This window comes from Vitis vinifera, chromosome 1 (assembly GCF_030704535.1).
Source record: "Vitis vinifera cultivar Pinot Noir 40024 chromosome 1, ASM3070453v1".
Classification (NCBI taxonomy): Eukaryota; Viridiplantae; Streptophyta; class Magnoliopsida; order Vitales; family Vitaceae; genus Vitis; species Vitis vinifera.
Genome location: NC_081805.1, coordinates 856,093 through 870,618, shown reverse-complemented (window position 1 = coordinate 870,618; position 14,526 = coordinate 856,093). Strand labels below are relative to the sequence as shown.

General features: G+C 33.5%; 1 protein-coding gene across 1 annotated transcript; it reads right to left on the bottom strand.

Moving 5' to 3' along the window:
- Nucleotides 1-6,666: 6,666 nt before the first annotated feature.
- Nucleotides 6,667-9,644, bottom strand: LOC109123391 (disease resistance protein RPM1). Its single transcript, XM_019222951.2, has 2 exons — nt 6,940-9,644; nt 6,667-6,840 (listed from the first exon to the last, which is right to left on the bottom strand). The coding sequence occupies exon 1, from the start codon at nt 9,642-9,644 to the stop codon at nt 6,987-6,989; it is 2,658 nt and encodes an 885-aa protein (XP_019078496.2). The 3' UTR covers nt 6,667-6,840; nt 6,940-6,986.
- Between the last annotated feature and the right edge of the window lie 4,882 nt (nt 9,645-14,526).

Below are 14,526 nucleotides of genomic sequence, written 5' to 3'. Positions count from 1 at the left end.
TAGTTAAAAAAAGTCTACTACAAAATATAATTTTTAGTTGTTTTATCAAAGTCACAAAAAATACCCATTAAACATTTATATGCTGAAAAAAAAAAAACATATATGACCTCATATGCTTTCATAATGAGAGAACATATGGATAAATTTAACATAATACAAATACATTAATATCTTTAAAAAAAAATCTTAAATTAATAAATTATACAATTTTATATCTTATTTATATGTTATATAAATTTATTATTTTAATATTATTAATTTATTAATAAATAAAATATTCATTTATAATATCTTTTATCTATCAATTTATATTTGTTGAAGTAATATTAGATTTTTAAGCTTAAATATAAATAATTTATTATTAAAATATATATTTCTAATTTTAATAATAAACTATAATTTAATAATTTTTAACTAAATTTTAAAGTTAAAAAAAATTAACTAAGGCTTAGTTGACAATTGAGGTTTTAGTTAAAAAAAATGAAGTTTTAGTTGTCAATTGAGGCTTTAGTTCAATTGTCAATTGAAACTTTATTTTTTAACTAAAACCTCAATTGACAATTGTGACTTTAGTTCAATAACTGAAGTCTCAGTTAGTAATTGCGACTTCAGTTCAAAAATGAAACCTCAATTACCAATTGAGGTTTTAATTAAAATTTTGAAAAAAAAAATATTTTTATGACATGAGTCCTCGTGGCATCAAAGATGTTAGTTTGAATATAAATTTCATAAAATGGTTACATCTAATTTTTTTTTTTTAATACATGGGTCATTTTGGCCCAATGCTACAAAGGGCTAGGTTTTATAGGTTGAAAAAGGCTAGGCTCACGGTTGGTAAGGTTGGGTACAGCTGGTTGGCCGTTGGTGGCTTGTAAGACATTAAAGCAAAAAAAAAAAAAAAATGTTTTAGTATGATTATTATTAAAAGAAACGACCCATTTTAATATATATTTTAAAGCATGAATTTGATGTCTTCAATAAACTCCAATCTTAATTTTATTTTCATTTTAATTTACGATTTATGAGATATTAAAAGAAATATTATTATAGCATGAAAAATCTTAGGGCCTATGTTCAGTGGCCATAATATATCAATTTTCAATTTACCTATTTCATAATCACGATTGATATCTAAAGTTCTATAATTTATAAAAATAAAAAATAAAAAATGCAAACAAAAATAATTAGATCAAATTAAATCAAATTCATAAATAAATAAAAACTTTTTCTTAATTCAATGTTGACCTTCATTATACATTTTTTTTTAAAAATGAAATCTATTATTAGTCAATCCAAATTATGAATTTATCTAGTGACATTAAAGGTTTTAAAAAAGCCTAAATATATTATAAATTAACCAAAAACAAAATCACAAACTAAGAATTAATGGTCACTAAAATCAAGGTTAAGGTCCACCTAATCCCTCCAAAATGTTTCTTATAGAAAATACAAAAAACTAGTGATAAACATAGTCACAGTAGACCATCAATGAGAGCTCAAAAATAGCTTGAAAAAAGACCGTGAAGTGCACAAACAAGTAATAAAGGATGAATGATGGCTAACTTGAGTATCATGTGCCAAAAGGACAAAATAGAGGGTATTATTATAAGACTTAGTGAAAATGCAAAAAAATAAATAAAAAATAAAACTCGATAAAACAACTATAAAAAAAACTCTAATGAAAAACAATGGCAACGGACCCCAACCAAAATTTCAATAGAAAATAACTACCAAGAAACCCTAAGCAAAAACAATGTAGAAGTGTAAATGAAATTGTAAGAAGCCCTAATAAAAAACCCTCAACAAAAAACCGTTAACCAAAAAGAAAAAAAAACCTGCAAAAAAACAACTACAAAAAATTTTAAAAATAACAATTTCAAAAAAAACCCTCTAATAAAAAATTCCAACAAGAAATAAAGAGAAAATGGAAAATATAAAGAATCTTGAAGAAAAAAGAAAGATGAGAGGACTACAACCGATCATTATCCATTAATCTTTGTTAAGGATTTGAACTTCACTAAAAAAATTCAATGAAAAATTGGAAAGCATAAACTTAGAGGGAGAAAGAGAGCTTGGTATCCTAAATGTGAAAACTAAATAAATAAATTAGGAAATAGAAGAAAATGGCATTTTTAAGAAAATAAAAAAGAAGAATAACATCCAAAATGAATCATTTTTTTATTTTTCAAGGAATGAGTAAAGAACGTCATTTTTCCAATTTCAAAAGTATTAAAAAAAAAAAAAAAGTTAATCCAACCTAAGGTAACCACTCTAAAAATGGTGAATAGGGTGATGGTCTCTTTTTGTAAATTTAAATTATGTAAATTTAAGAGATAATTATATGTAATTTATATAATAAATAATATAAAAACAATTGCATATAAATTAAAAGAGAATATAAGAGAGAATGCAAATACAAGATTTTTATAATGGTTCAACGCAACCTAGCCTCTGTCCACTCTCCTCCAGTTTCAATCACAAGTTTGAAATTCTACTAATTCAAGGCTTTCAAACCAAGCATTCAAGCAATATAATTGGATTATGGTTCCAATTCACCCTCTTGAACTTTTGGCTCTAAGCATCCTTTACAATCCTTAAGAGATGCATCACTTTTGAACAACCCCTTAAGTGATATCTCACACTTAAGAATCTCTAAGTGATACCCCACACTTAAATATCCCTGAATGATACCTCACACTTAGATTTTTCCTCTCAAAGATTTACAAATAAAGATAAGAAATAATCTCACAAAATATAGTACAGAACTTTAGGTTCATCCTTTAAAATCCTTAAGAGATAGATCACTTTTGAACAATCCCTCAAATAATACCCCAAACTTAAGAATTTCTAAGTGATACCCCACACTTAAATATCCCTAAATGATACCTCACACTTAGATTATTTCTCTCAAAGATTTACAAATGAAGATAAGAAATAATCTCACAAAATCTAGTACAAAACTTTAGGTTCAAATGATACAAGATAAATTAGGATTGACTGGTGCATTAATGATTGCAAGTTTTAGAACAATGGTGCACTAAAAAACACACTTTCAATGCTCAAATATATTCAAGAAAGGGTTACGAAGATTAAACTCTTGAAACAATAAAGATTGGAACCTTTTTATAGAGGAGATAAGTCTAACTAGTCATTGCGAGTTCATCCGATCGAGCTCCAATTCGACTGGTTCACTAGCCATTAACATTTAATGCATGACAGGTGACTGTTGAACCTCAACCGCTCCTCAACTAGTACTTGACCAGATGAAGTCCAACCTCAACTAGTCAAAGAAGTATTTTGGAATAGAAAGAAGATTTTTACACCTTTCAACTGATTGAGCTGAATTGGTCAATCGGATGAGGTCCAACCTCGATCGATCGATCGAATAAGTGTTCTGGAAGAGAAAGAGTTTTTTTACACCCTTCAACCAGTTAAGTTGAACAGGTTGATTGGTTCCTCAATATGTTCAACCGATTGAGCAAATTTCTCAACCAATTGAGTCGTTTTTGGTTCAATAACCATCTTTTTAACTTAAAACTATTTTAAACAAGTTTGGAAAGTATTTGACACAAAGTTTTAGTTGAAAACATGAAATCATCTTATTTTAAAATATTTAAAACAAAATAATTCTTAAATGATTTTGGTGCATAAGTAAAGAATGTAATGCATGAAAAACTTGGTGCACCAACAACCTTACAAAGATATCCTATGGAGCTTAGGTCTTGAAAAACATTTCTTTTTGAGGTTTTCTTCTTTTTATTGATTTCTCTTTGACTTAATTTTATTTTTGTGATTGTCACTCTAGAAATCATCTTGTCTAGTGACAGTTGAAATATAATCATGAATTCTAATTTTATTTTTTATTTTTATCATCAAAATCAAGATTAACCAAACCTTGGTTTTACAAAGAGTATTTTAAGTCTTTTAATCAAATATTTTTTTATATATCTAAATAAATATATTAATGTCACATGGTCACCATATATAGATTATAGTCAACAATGGAAAATTTCTTCCTATACTAAATCTGACAATCCCATGAATTCAGTAAAGTCTTAAGTTGAGTTCCTAATAAAAGTTTTGGAAACTGAAACACACAAGTACTTGTCTATTTGAAAATTGTAGGTAATCTACATGTACATATTAATTATATGGAAGTTTTCAAGAAAATGGTATCATGGCATTTCTAGCTATAGCTTCTTAGTACTATGTTCGGTTCTAGGAAAGTAAAAGAAAAAAAAATGTTAATAAAACTAATTTTCTCATGTTTAATTTTATTATAAAAAATATAAAAAAAAATCAAATATAATGAAAGTTAATAAAAGATTTATGTATTTTAAAATTATTTAATCTTTAGATAATAAGGAAAATAAGTGAAATTAGTTTGAAGAAATATATAACATAATTTATTGATCTTAAATCTATATTTTATTTTTCTTTACTTTTTTTTTTCTTTTTTTCAATTTTATTTCCATTATGTGCATCCTGGAATTTACTGGGTACGAAACATATCCAAAATGTATTTTCTCAGGACAAAAACATTTTGAAAATTCTACATGAACCCTTTGGCACTGGCCTTAGAACAATGTAAAATGATGCTATCTTTTGGAAATTTCATAGTTGAAAATTCCTAGTTATTGTGATTTCTTAAAATTTACGCGAGAGATTGCCTAAGTTTGATGGATGTCATGTTCCGAGTTAAGGTGTTGCATTCATCAACTTCATATGGCCAAACGAATAAATGGTTGGGTCTTTTTTTGCAAACCCAAACCAAAAAAGGAGCTTAAAAATCCACATTGACCCAATCTTCTCGGTTATGGTTGGTAACGGGCAAGTTTGAGATGGTCACCCATATTTTAATATCGTCCAATTTATTTATATTTATTCTCATTTTCATGAAAAAAATAAATAAATAGGTAGAACAGATGTAGGAAAATTCTCATATTCACCTTGTCTGTCTATTTTTTATTTTTTCTTAATTTTTTTACTTTTAAATTGTATTAAAAATAAATATAATTTACAAATAAATAAATATTATAAATATGTATAATTTATCTTTATAAAAAAAAATATTTGATATATGTTAAAAAAAGTCAAAAATGTATTAAAATCATTTTTATTTAATATTACATATGGGATGGGACAACATCATACCCAAACCCACTTTGGGTTCAAAAAAAAAACAAAAAATCTCAAATTTGTTGGTTGAACTCATTCATATTTATCCCAAATTTGTCCCATCAAGAAAATTCCACCCCATTACCATTCCCATTCTCGTATTGTTGTTGCTCGGAAGCTGGACATAGGACCCTTGAAAGCAGTGGTCTTAACTTTTAATGAATGCCACTTGCATCTGCAAGAGATTCTAGTAGTCAATGTCGTAAATAACATGAAAAGAAGCATCATATACAACTCAAAGAAATCAATGCTAATGTATTGGAACCTAGGGTCGTCCCAATTGGGAAGACTTTGATTATTTCCAAATCACAAGTATTTGTGGTACTTAAAGGATCACTTTACTGCTACTTCAAGACAATCTATATAAACCTTTGTGCCATGTAAAAGAAAATAAAGAAATTCAAAGTTTTCTCATAAATCTAATGCAAATTTATGGGTCAACATGATTGCATTGTCAGCTAAGAAAAACATTTCATTTATTAATAAACCTAATCCTAATTATATGCCCTATATAGAATTTTTTTTTAAAAAAATTTCAAGTAAAAGAAATGTTAAAATTTACTAAACAAATTATTAATATACTTTTTATTCTTTATTTTGTGTTTGAATAATTTTAACTTTTCAAGGTACTAATCTCAATATTATTCAACTTTTCCAAAATTTAGCAAATATTAAATTTTTTTTATACCTATTTTTCCCTAAAAAAACTAGTACCTCTAGTATTGAGAAATGCCCATCCATAACCTTGGGTTTCTTTTGTTAAAAACTTGATACTTAAATAATACAGAAAAAACAATAATTAAGATCATTGTCCAGGTAAAAATAAATAAATCAATAAATCACGGTGACTTCAATGACCATTTTTTATTAATTGATTGGTGACTTTATAATGCCATTGAAAAATCCCAATAAAAATATTATTATTGGTTTTGTCTAACACTAATCTGATATTTAGAGGAAATTAAGAATATTTTATTTATAAAAACGCTAGTTGCACATTAATAAACCATTGTTCCCCTGTGAAAGAATTGATTGGGCAGAGTTGACTTTTATAGAAGATTCTTAGAGGACTTCGTCATCGTATTTTATTCGATTAAACCAGACTATATGCAGAATAAACTGCTTAATTAATTAAAAAGTATAGAACAATTTTAAAGTAATAAAAATTTTAGAGAAAATAAATAAAAACAATTGGATAAGAATGCATTCAACAAACCAACAATTAAAGCAAATCACTATTATATTTAATATCATCTAAAATAATCATAAAAACATAATATTAAAAATTCACAAGTGGGCATAATGTCATTATTTGTTAACCAAACCAGACACAAGTATAAAATAAATAAAAAAATTGAAAAAAAAAAAGAGAAGATTTTTATAGTAAATTGATATTCAATTTGTTCGCTATCCTACAAGCTTAATGTGAAACTGATTCCGACGTTTTAAGCGAAATATAATAAAATTGATTCTAACTTCATACTATTATCAATACAAGAATAATAAAAATCAATTGGAAGGCTCAGGGGCTTGACACCTAACCATAATCCGACTGTCTTGTACCGAGTCTCGGCGTAGTTTCAACAATGGCAGTTTCAAATATGACTCCACAGATATTCGATGTTTGATATGTATAAATGCTAGATATCCCACCATGATTTCCTAGGAACATGCAGTAATATTGCTAGTAAAGGAATTGACGACAATGCATTTTGAGGAATCCAAAAGAAGCAAGCGATGAATCCATGTAGTTATACAAACCTTGATTCTTGTTCCACTGGTGCATGTCACAGATGTAGCATTTATGGTCATGAAAGATCTTCCACCAACTGGCCCTGTTGATATGAGAGAATACGCAAAATACGGTGAAGCAAATGGCGAAGTTCACCGCCTCTTTTCTTCAGCAGTGCCACGAATTTCTCAGGCATATCGCAGAGGTGCAGCTCATTGAGATGATGAAGCCCGTCAATGCCTACGGGGACATGTTCCAGCTCATTGCATTGCCTTATGATCAGCTTTTGTAGGCAAGGCAATGTGTCATCTTCCATTATGATAAACCTCAGCTGTTTCAATTGCTCAAGGTCTAATATCTTAAGCTTCTGAAATTTTCCCGAGTTGAAGTCCAACTGGGTTCCAGTGTATGCATCAAGTAACTGCAGCTCCATCAAGTTTGGAAGATCTTGAAGAGCTTCAATTGGGTTGTCTTGTGACAATAAGGACCATTTTAGGCGTATTCTCACCAGGTCATGTAGAGAAGATACCCACTTTGGAAACCTTTGCAAGTGCCCTTTGAGATACAGGCGTTGAAGAAGACGCGGGGGATTGGTCATTGCATCAAGCTCCAAAGGCTCCCCCTTACTAAGGGAGGTAACATCCAAGGAAAGGAGATCCGGCATCTTCTCAATTGAGTGGCACAAGCTATTGCCATCTTCTTTTGCTAGTTCTACAATGCCCAGCTTCCTCAGCTTTGTCAGATTTTTGAGCTCCTGTATCATTCTGTTATGCCTTTTCGCCTTTACAAATGATAGCTTTTGCAGATTCTTCATTGCTCCGATCTTTCTCGGTACAGTGAACCCTTGAACGGCATCAAACTCTACAACACTTCCCATATTGTAGGCATAAACCAGCAAGTGGCGAAGTTTATCAAGTTGTAGGACTGCTTTGGGTAGCTCTTTTACCAGAGTTTGCTTAAGATCCAAGGTCTCAAGGTGCCGTAGGTTCCTGAGGGATTTGGGGATGCTCCTTATATTTGTATTCCTCAAACTCAAGTACCTCAAGAGCAGAAGATCTGTAATGGCACTTGGAAAGTTTTCCAAAGGAGTGCTTTGTATGTCCAAAACCTTCAATAGTTTGAAATTCGAACCAATGTTTACCCTACCTGTACTGAAACTGAAAAAAGTTCGAACACAGGTTAAGTCCTGAGACACATCAAAGTTTCCCGTCTGGATGGATAGGCGTCGGGGTTTGTCAGCCAAGTTTCCTTCTGGTCCTGCACAAACAGTACAAAAGTTCTCCACTTGTGAAACCGAGAGAATTATCCTATGCATGAGACTATGGACTCCAACAGTTATTGGTCTTTCATCAAAGTCCATTTCATTTGCCTTTATGAGACTCCTACCAATAAGCTCATTCAGGTACTCTTCCCCCACCTCTTCAAGAGTCTTGCCTCTCTCCTCTGTTACAAATCCCTCAGCTATCCATAGCCGAATCAGTCTTCTTCGCTTAACTGGATTATTCTCAGGAAAAATACTCATGTATAAGAAGCAATACTTGAGATGGTAAGGTAAATCATTGTAACTTGCAGAAAGCACTCTCATTATATCTGAAAGGCCACCACCGCTTCTCAATTCAGACTCAAGGCTATCATCTAATTTTTTCCACTCGTATGTACTTTGACGCTTACCCCACAACAGCTTACCGATTTCAATAATCCCAAGTGGTAATCCATCACATTTCTGTAAGATGGATTTGGAGACTTCCTCCAAGCCTGAAGGACATCTGCCATTTCTTGAGAAAGCTTTCTTATAGAAGAGTTGCTCAGCCCATTGCGGTGACAGTGGCTGAACCTTGTGGATATCAATAGAATCATCATCTCTACAAGAATTAGCTATATCGCCTCTTCTTGTAGTGATAATTATTCTATTGTTGTTACCATCTGGCAAGGCAAGTCTAATGGATTCCCACACATCTTTTACCCATAAATCGTCAACAACTATAACATACCGTTTGGGCTGGAGAAAATTTTGCAGTCTATGCATCAGAATAACTATGTTGGACCCCTCTGTCGAACAGCCAAGGTGCTCCAACAAGCTCCGTAAAGTTTCAGGTTTGGTTTTGGACTTTGAAGCAATGATCCAGGCATGGCAATCAAAGTGCTCCTTCACCATCTCGTACACGCTGCGGGCGAGCGTTGTCTTCCCCAGTCCAGCCATCCCCACCACGAACATAACCTTGAGTTTCTGATTCGACTCCAATGCCCAAGAAACCAGCTTCCTTTTAGGCTCATCGATGCCCAGGATGTTATCGCCCCTGCCGATGATCAAAGGAGCTACTCTCACATTAAGGTATGCGTTGGTTTCAGCGCTAATTGAAGTGGAGACCATGATCTGATACCTCTCCTTTGTCTGCTTAATGATCACGAGCCTTGTGTTAATATCCTGTATCAGGTTGCCAATGGAGTGCCGCATTTTCAAGTGGCTCCACACTGATTCTTGATCCCGGTGGAGTCTGAATAGGTCAAGAACATCCTCAATGGCATAAGCTTCTGTGCGAACTTCTTGAATCCACACTTTGAATTGGTGATCATGCTCTTTCTTTGCATCAGCATCCCTCATCAGGGCCTCTATGCTCCGCAGTTCCCTTTTTAAGTTATGGACTCCATTCCTGATATGTTCCTGCAAGTTCCATTCTCTAGTTGCAAAAGCTTCAAGATTTTGAAGAAGAAACGACACAGCCCCATCTGCCATCCCTCAGCTAGACCTGGGTTCGTGCTCTTCCTCTTCAATTTCTTTCAAAATTCAAATGCAGTAGTCTTCTACTCTTTGCAATGACTCTATGTGAGAATTGAGTTTATTATTCGTACAGACCAAGTCAAATGCTTGGAAATCCACCTGCAATAACAACGTGCCCACCATTAACAATTTCTATTGACTCTTCAGACCAATCTAATCATACAGCGATCACACAGAAATGTCTTAGAATTTCTGTGTGTAGATAAATGATAATCACCTGGGGGCTGCCATGTTCAAAGATAAGAGCACATAAAATCTGTAAGGTGGCAAATGAAGACCTCGGTGATTGGATTGTTAGGGACGGATCTTCTCAACTTGCAGATACAGAATGGGAATAACTCAACCTCAGTGTTCTTGAGAATCAATTCAAGTAACCCAGCAAAGTCTTCTCTCAAAAGTTGAAGGTAATTAGTCTAGTTATCTAGCAAAATTAATGAATATTTTCATGTCACAGGTTCACAGGGTTTTTTCCTCCTTTGTAGACGTCATGCTGAATACAAGTGTCGCATGAATTTAATTAATAGAGACTTGGACGCTGTCTTCTCCACATTGCTGTTGCTTGGAAGCTTGGCGTAGGCCCCCTGAAAACACTGATTTTAACTACTCATGAATGCCACATCCATGTATACTTCCAAAAGAATTCAGCAGTCAATGTGATAAATATTGTGAACACTAGCATTACATATAAATCAAGATCCCCATTGGGAAGACTTTGAATATTTCCAAGCACACCGCTGTATATGATCACACTTAGAGGATCATTTTACTGCTTCCTCCAGACAATTTATTAACCTTATTGAATGACCACAAGCACTCTTAAATCCACCTAGGAAATATTCACTGAGAATACAGCTAGCTTGATGGAGATTTCTTGTGTGTGTGTGATCAGTTCCCAAAAATCCACCCAGGAAATATTCAATCTTTTGGTTTCGCATAAACAAGTTGTTGGTTTTTGAAGTTCCATTTGATGAATTTGAGCAAAAGTTCAATACATGTGGTGACACATTCATTGACTGCAAAAATACTAAATATAATTCTTAAATCCCTCAGACAAGAAAAATTAAACTTTGTTAATATGAAAGATGCAGTTTAAGAACATAAAAGAATACAAACACCTATGAGTCTATAGACTTTTATATATAACATAGATAGATTAAATGTGTATTAATATGTTTAGGTATGGGTCACTTTTTCTCTATTTGTTTTTGCAGGTCACATTTTTAGCCAGGTGTCACTATCCCAGCGGGCCACGTGTCACATCCTTAGTGGCCATAAGGAATCAACCTCGCTTTTTGAAGCTGCGGTAGGACTTTGACACGTGGAGAAACTTTCTGGAGGGGAGTCCCGCAGGCCGTTAGGCGGCTGCAGAAGAATTGGGACAGAAAAGGTGGCTGCAGAAGAGGTGGGGTAGAAAAGGTAGCTGCAGCAGAGATCGTTGGGAAGGCAAATCCGAAAAATAAAGGAGGTTTTCTAAAAAGAAAAAAGGAAGAAGAAAGGAGGAGAAAACAGAAGAGAAGCTGGGGGGAGTTTAGCTTGAGAGGACTAGTGGGAAAGGGGGATTTCCTTGGCTGGTTGCTTGAGAGGAAGGATAGCTGTCCGATTTCTTGCCCACCTAGCTGGAGAGAGTTATTTTGAGGTACATTTATTGTGTATTCTTCATCAGCTTCTAATGGTGTGCTTTTCTACTTTGTTTTTACTGATTCTCGGATGATGTTTGTTGATTGGGAGTGAATACGTTCATATTTTTGCTAATGATTTTGTAGTGGTTTAGTTTGCTTTGGTTTTGATTTCTCCATGAGATATTTTTGTAACCACGTTTTACCTTTCATCTGATACTCATTTAATCTTACTCACCATCGTCTAAGCCTGTGGGTATAATATGAAGCATAGCTTGTCGGGCTCATTTTCTTGTATCTACTCTTTGTGCTCTGTTTTGTTATCCTCCTCTACTCTTGATATCCGTCCATGGTACGCATCCATTTTCTCATCCCTGCTTGAAGGAGATCCTAGGAAATCTGGAGTAGTTGTCATGGCAGCAAAACCCACCTCATCAGCATCCCCATACCCATTCTTGCTTATTATTCATCGTTTTATCCAACATGTCCACGCCCCCATCCATCACTCCACTCCTATTCCCGTTTATCTTCATCATGCGTAAACCCCCGCGCATCTCATACCGGGAGGTGATGTCTCAAGATGATGTAGGAAGCTAGTATTTGAATTTGTGGAAAGAAGGGGAATTAATCACTACCATATTCTCACCTTTCATGCTCGTTTAACTCATCATCAATACCCATGTGTATGTGGGATCCTCCCTAAAAATTGTCGCGTGGCTCCTTCTCCCTTAGACACGCAGACAGCCCCTCGCAATACGTGGCACCGCTCATTCCACCCGGACAGAAATTCTCACTCATTCCACCCAGACGTCTCACATTCGGAATTCTGTCTGGCCAACATTCTGCCTTATCCGGATGTCTCACATCCAGAATTCTTCCCCGCCGACATTCCACCTGGATATCTCACATCCGGAATTCTGTCCAGCCGATGTTCCACCTTCTCCGGATATCTCACATCCGGAATTCTTCTCCGCCGAAATTTCACCCGGATATCTCACATCCGGAATTCTGTCCCGCCGACGTTCAACCTTCTCCGGATATCTCACATCCGGAATTCTGTCCGGCCGACGTTCCCACTTCTCCATCGTTATTCTGTTTTCATAAGTGGTTTCTCACACCCTTAGCTCTCAAATGATTACTATTTTTTAAATTCTTATTTTCTTAAATAATTTTCCAATTTCCAAATCCTTCAAACAATTTTGTTTTTCAAATTTTCATCCTTAGATTTATTTTTAGGTCCCAAGACTCCCATTTTCCATATAATTTCTCATTTTAAATTGTTTTGAAATAAACAAAAGTCAAATTCTGTAATTCCAAATGATGGAATTTATGGAATTAGTCCATGCAAAATAAACGGGCTATGGTGGGGGCCCGACATCAAATAAATTTCCTTTAAAATAAAAATGGAATTGAATGAAATACCATACATGATATTGGTGCTCCTTTATCTAGTTGGGTGATATGAGTGATATACTTTATGTTCATTACTATGCACTAACCCTAATTTGTGATAGCGCGTTGCCATTTGCTGATCAGGTACGCATCCACTTCCACTTTGGTTATTCTCTATGTATATTCTGATACTCATGTGTGCATGATCAAATCGAGTATTCATTTATTTTCTCATCAATTGTCATATCAGCTTCATTTTATTAGTAGAGACCCGTTTTAGGGACTTAGAGGGGTGCTACGGTCTTTACCGTACCTTCCTAATAAGTAACCTGACCCCCGAACCCGATTCGGTTTTTCGCATATCACATTTTCCAAATAAGGAGTCACACTTAAGGTTTTCTTTCTTATTTTGTTTACCCTTCAAAAAATAAAACAAAAATAAGTGGCAACTCCAAGTCATTTTCTTAATCAATATAAATCATTTTTTTTAAAATAAAAATCGAGAGCTCGCCATTCGAGTGGAAAACGCATTGAGCCGAAATACGGGGTACACAATTTCATTAACTTTATATTTTATCATTTGTAATCTTTAATGTATTTTTACAGTAAATAAACCTGGAATTTGACTATATCCTGAATAATTAACCAATATATTTATTATAGGTCATTAATTAATATAACAAGTGACATGCCAAATGGTTGGTTTGGAAGTATGGTGGGCAACCCATTCCGACCTTTTTCCAAAAGGCCTAGTGCAGCCCCCCTAGCTCCCAGATACAAACCAGTTTGACTGGTCAAAGTTTGATAGTGACAAGTTTAATACATGTATTATAAACTATATTATCTTTTATTAAACTTTCCTCCAAAATCATATAGATGTAATCCATTTTTATGATTTTATTTTTTTTACCAAATTTTCATCAATATCAATATTTCTTCCAATATTTGCATAAAATTGTACCATGGATGCCAATATTTCTAGAACTCAAGCCAAGCTCGTCTAAGATTTTTGGGCCAAGTCCAACACGACAAACATTTATACTTGGTCATAACCCAATCCTATCTTTATTTTTGGGTTCAATGAGGCTTTTACGAGTCACATGAAAATTGTTATATCTTTATATTTTATCACAAAATTGTCACATGAGAGATTGTTAGAACATTTTGTTCAAACATTCCTAGGCATTCAAATGTCATTTTGCTCCTTTGTTTCCTAAATTGATTTAATCGAAAAATTGTTTTTGGGCATTTGAAAATGTTGGAAGCTCTCCTCCTTGTTTAATAGGATTTTTGAAATGTTTTCCAATGGTGAAAATTCTTCATAATGTTGGCACTTGTTGCCCTGCCTACCACATTCTTTGGGCTATCTAAAATAGGTGCCATCTGGATTGCCTTCTCTGCCACATTCTTCTCCTTTTCTTTGTTATATGTGTTTTAGATTGAGGTATTTCTAGAATTAATTTCTTCTTAATTTTGAGGTACTAGAGGTCATATTCTATGCCCTTGCACTCATGATAATACGTTATTCAAAATACTAAAAATTCAAAATTAATAAAAACTTTTGAGAAAATATAACTAGATGCATTCAACAATTAACTTTCTTTTTACAGGAAAAAAAAAAAGGTAAAAAACAATCAACCTTACAGAAATCATCTCAACAATGAGAGTTCCGAACACACAACTAAAGCTGATCTGCGTACAAATGCTATTGCACCATATATAGTAACTATAGGAAAATGCAGGAATGCTAGTAAAGAAATAGAAATCCAACATCAATACATTTTAAGGAATCCATTATGTTATACGGACCAGATTCTTGTACCCATCGG

Bases quoted from the DNA above. Each gene is read 5' to 3' on its own strand.
- LOC109123391 (XM_019222951.2), bottom strand. From the start codon at position 9,644: ATGGCAGATGGGGCTGTGTCGTTTCTTCTTCAAAATCTTGAAGCTTTT.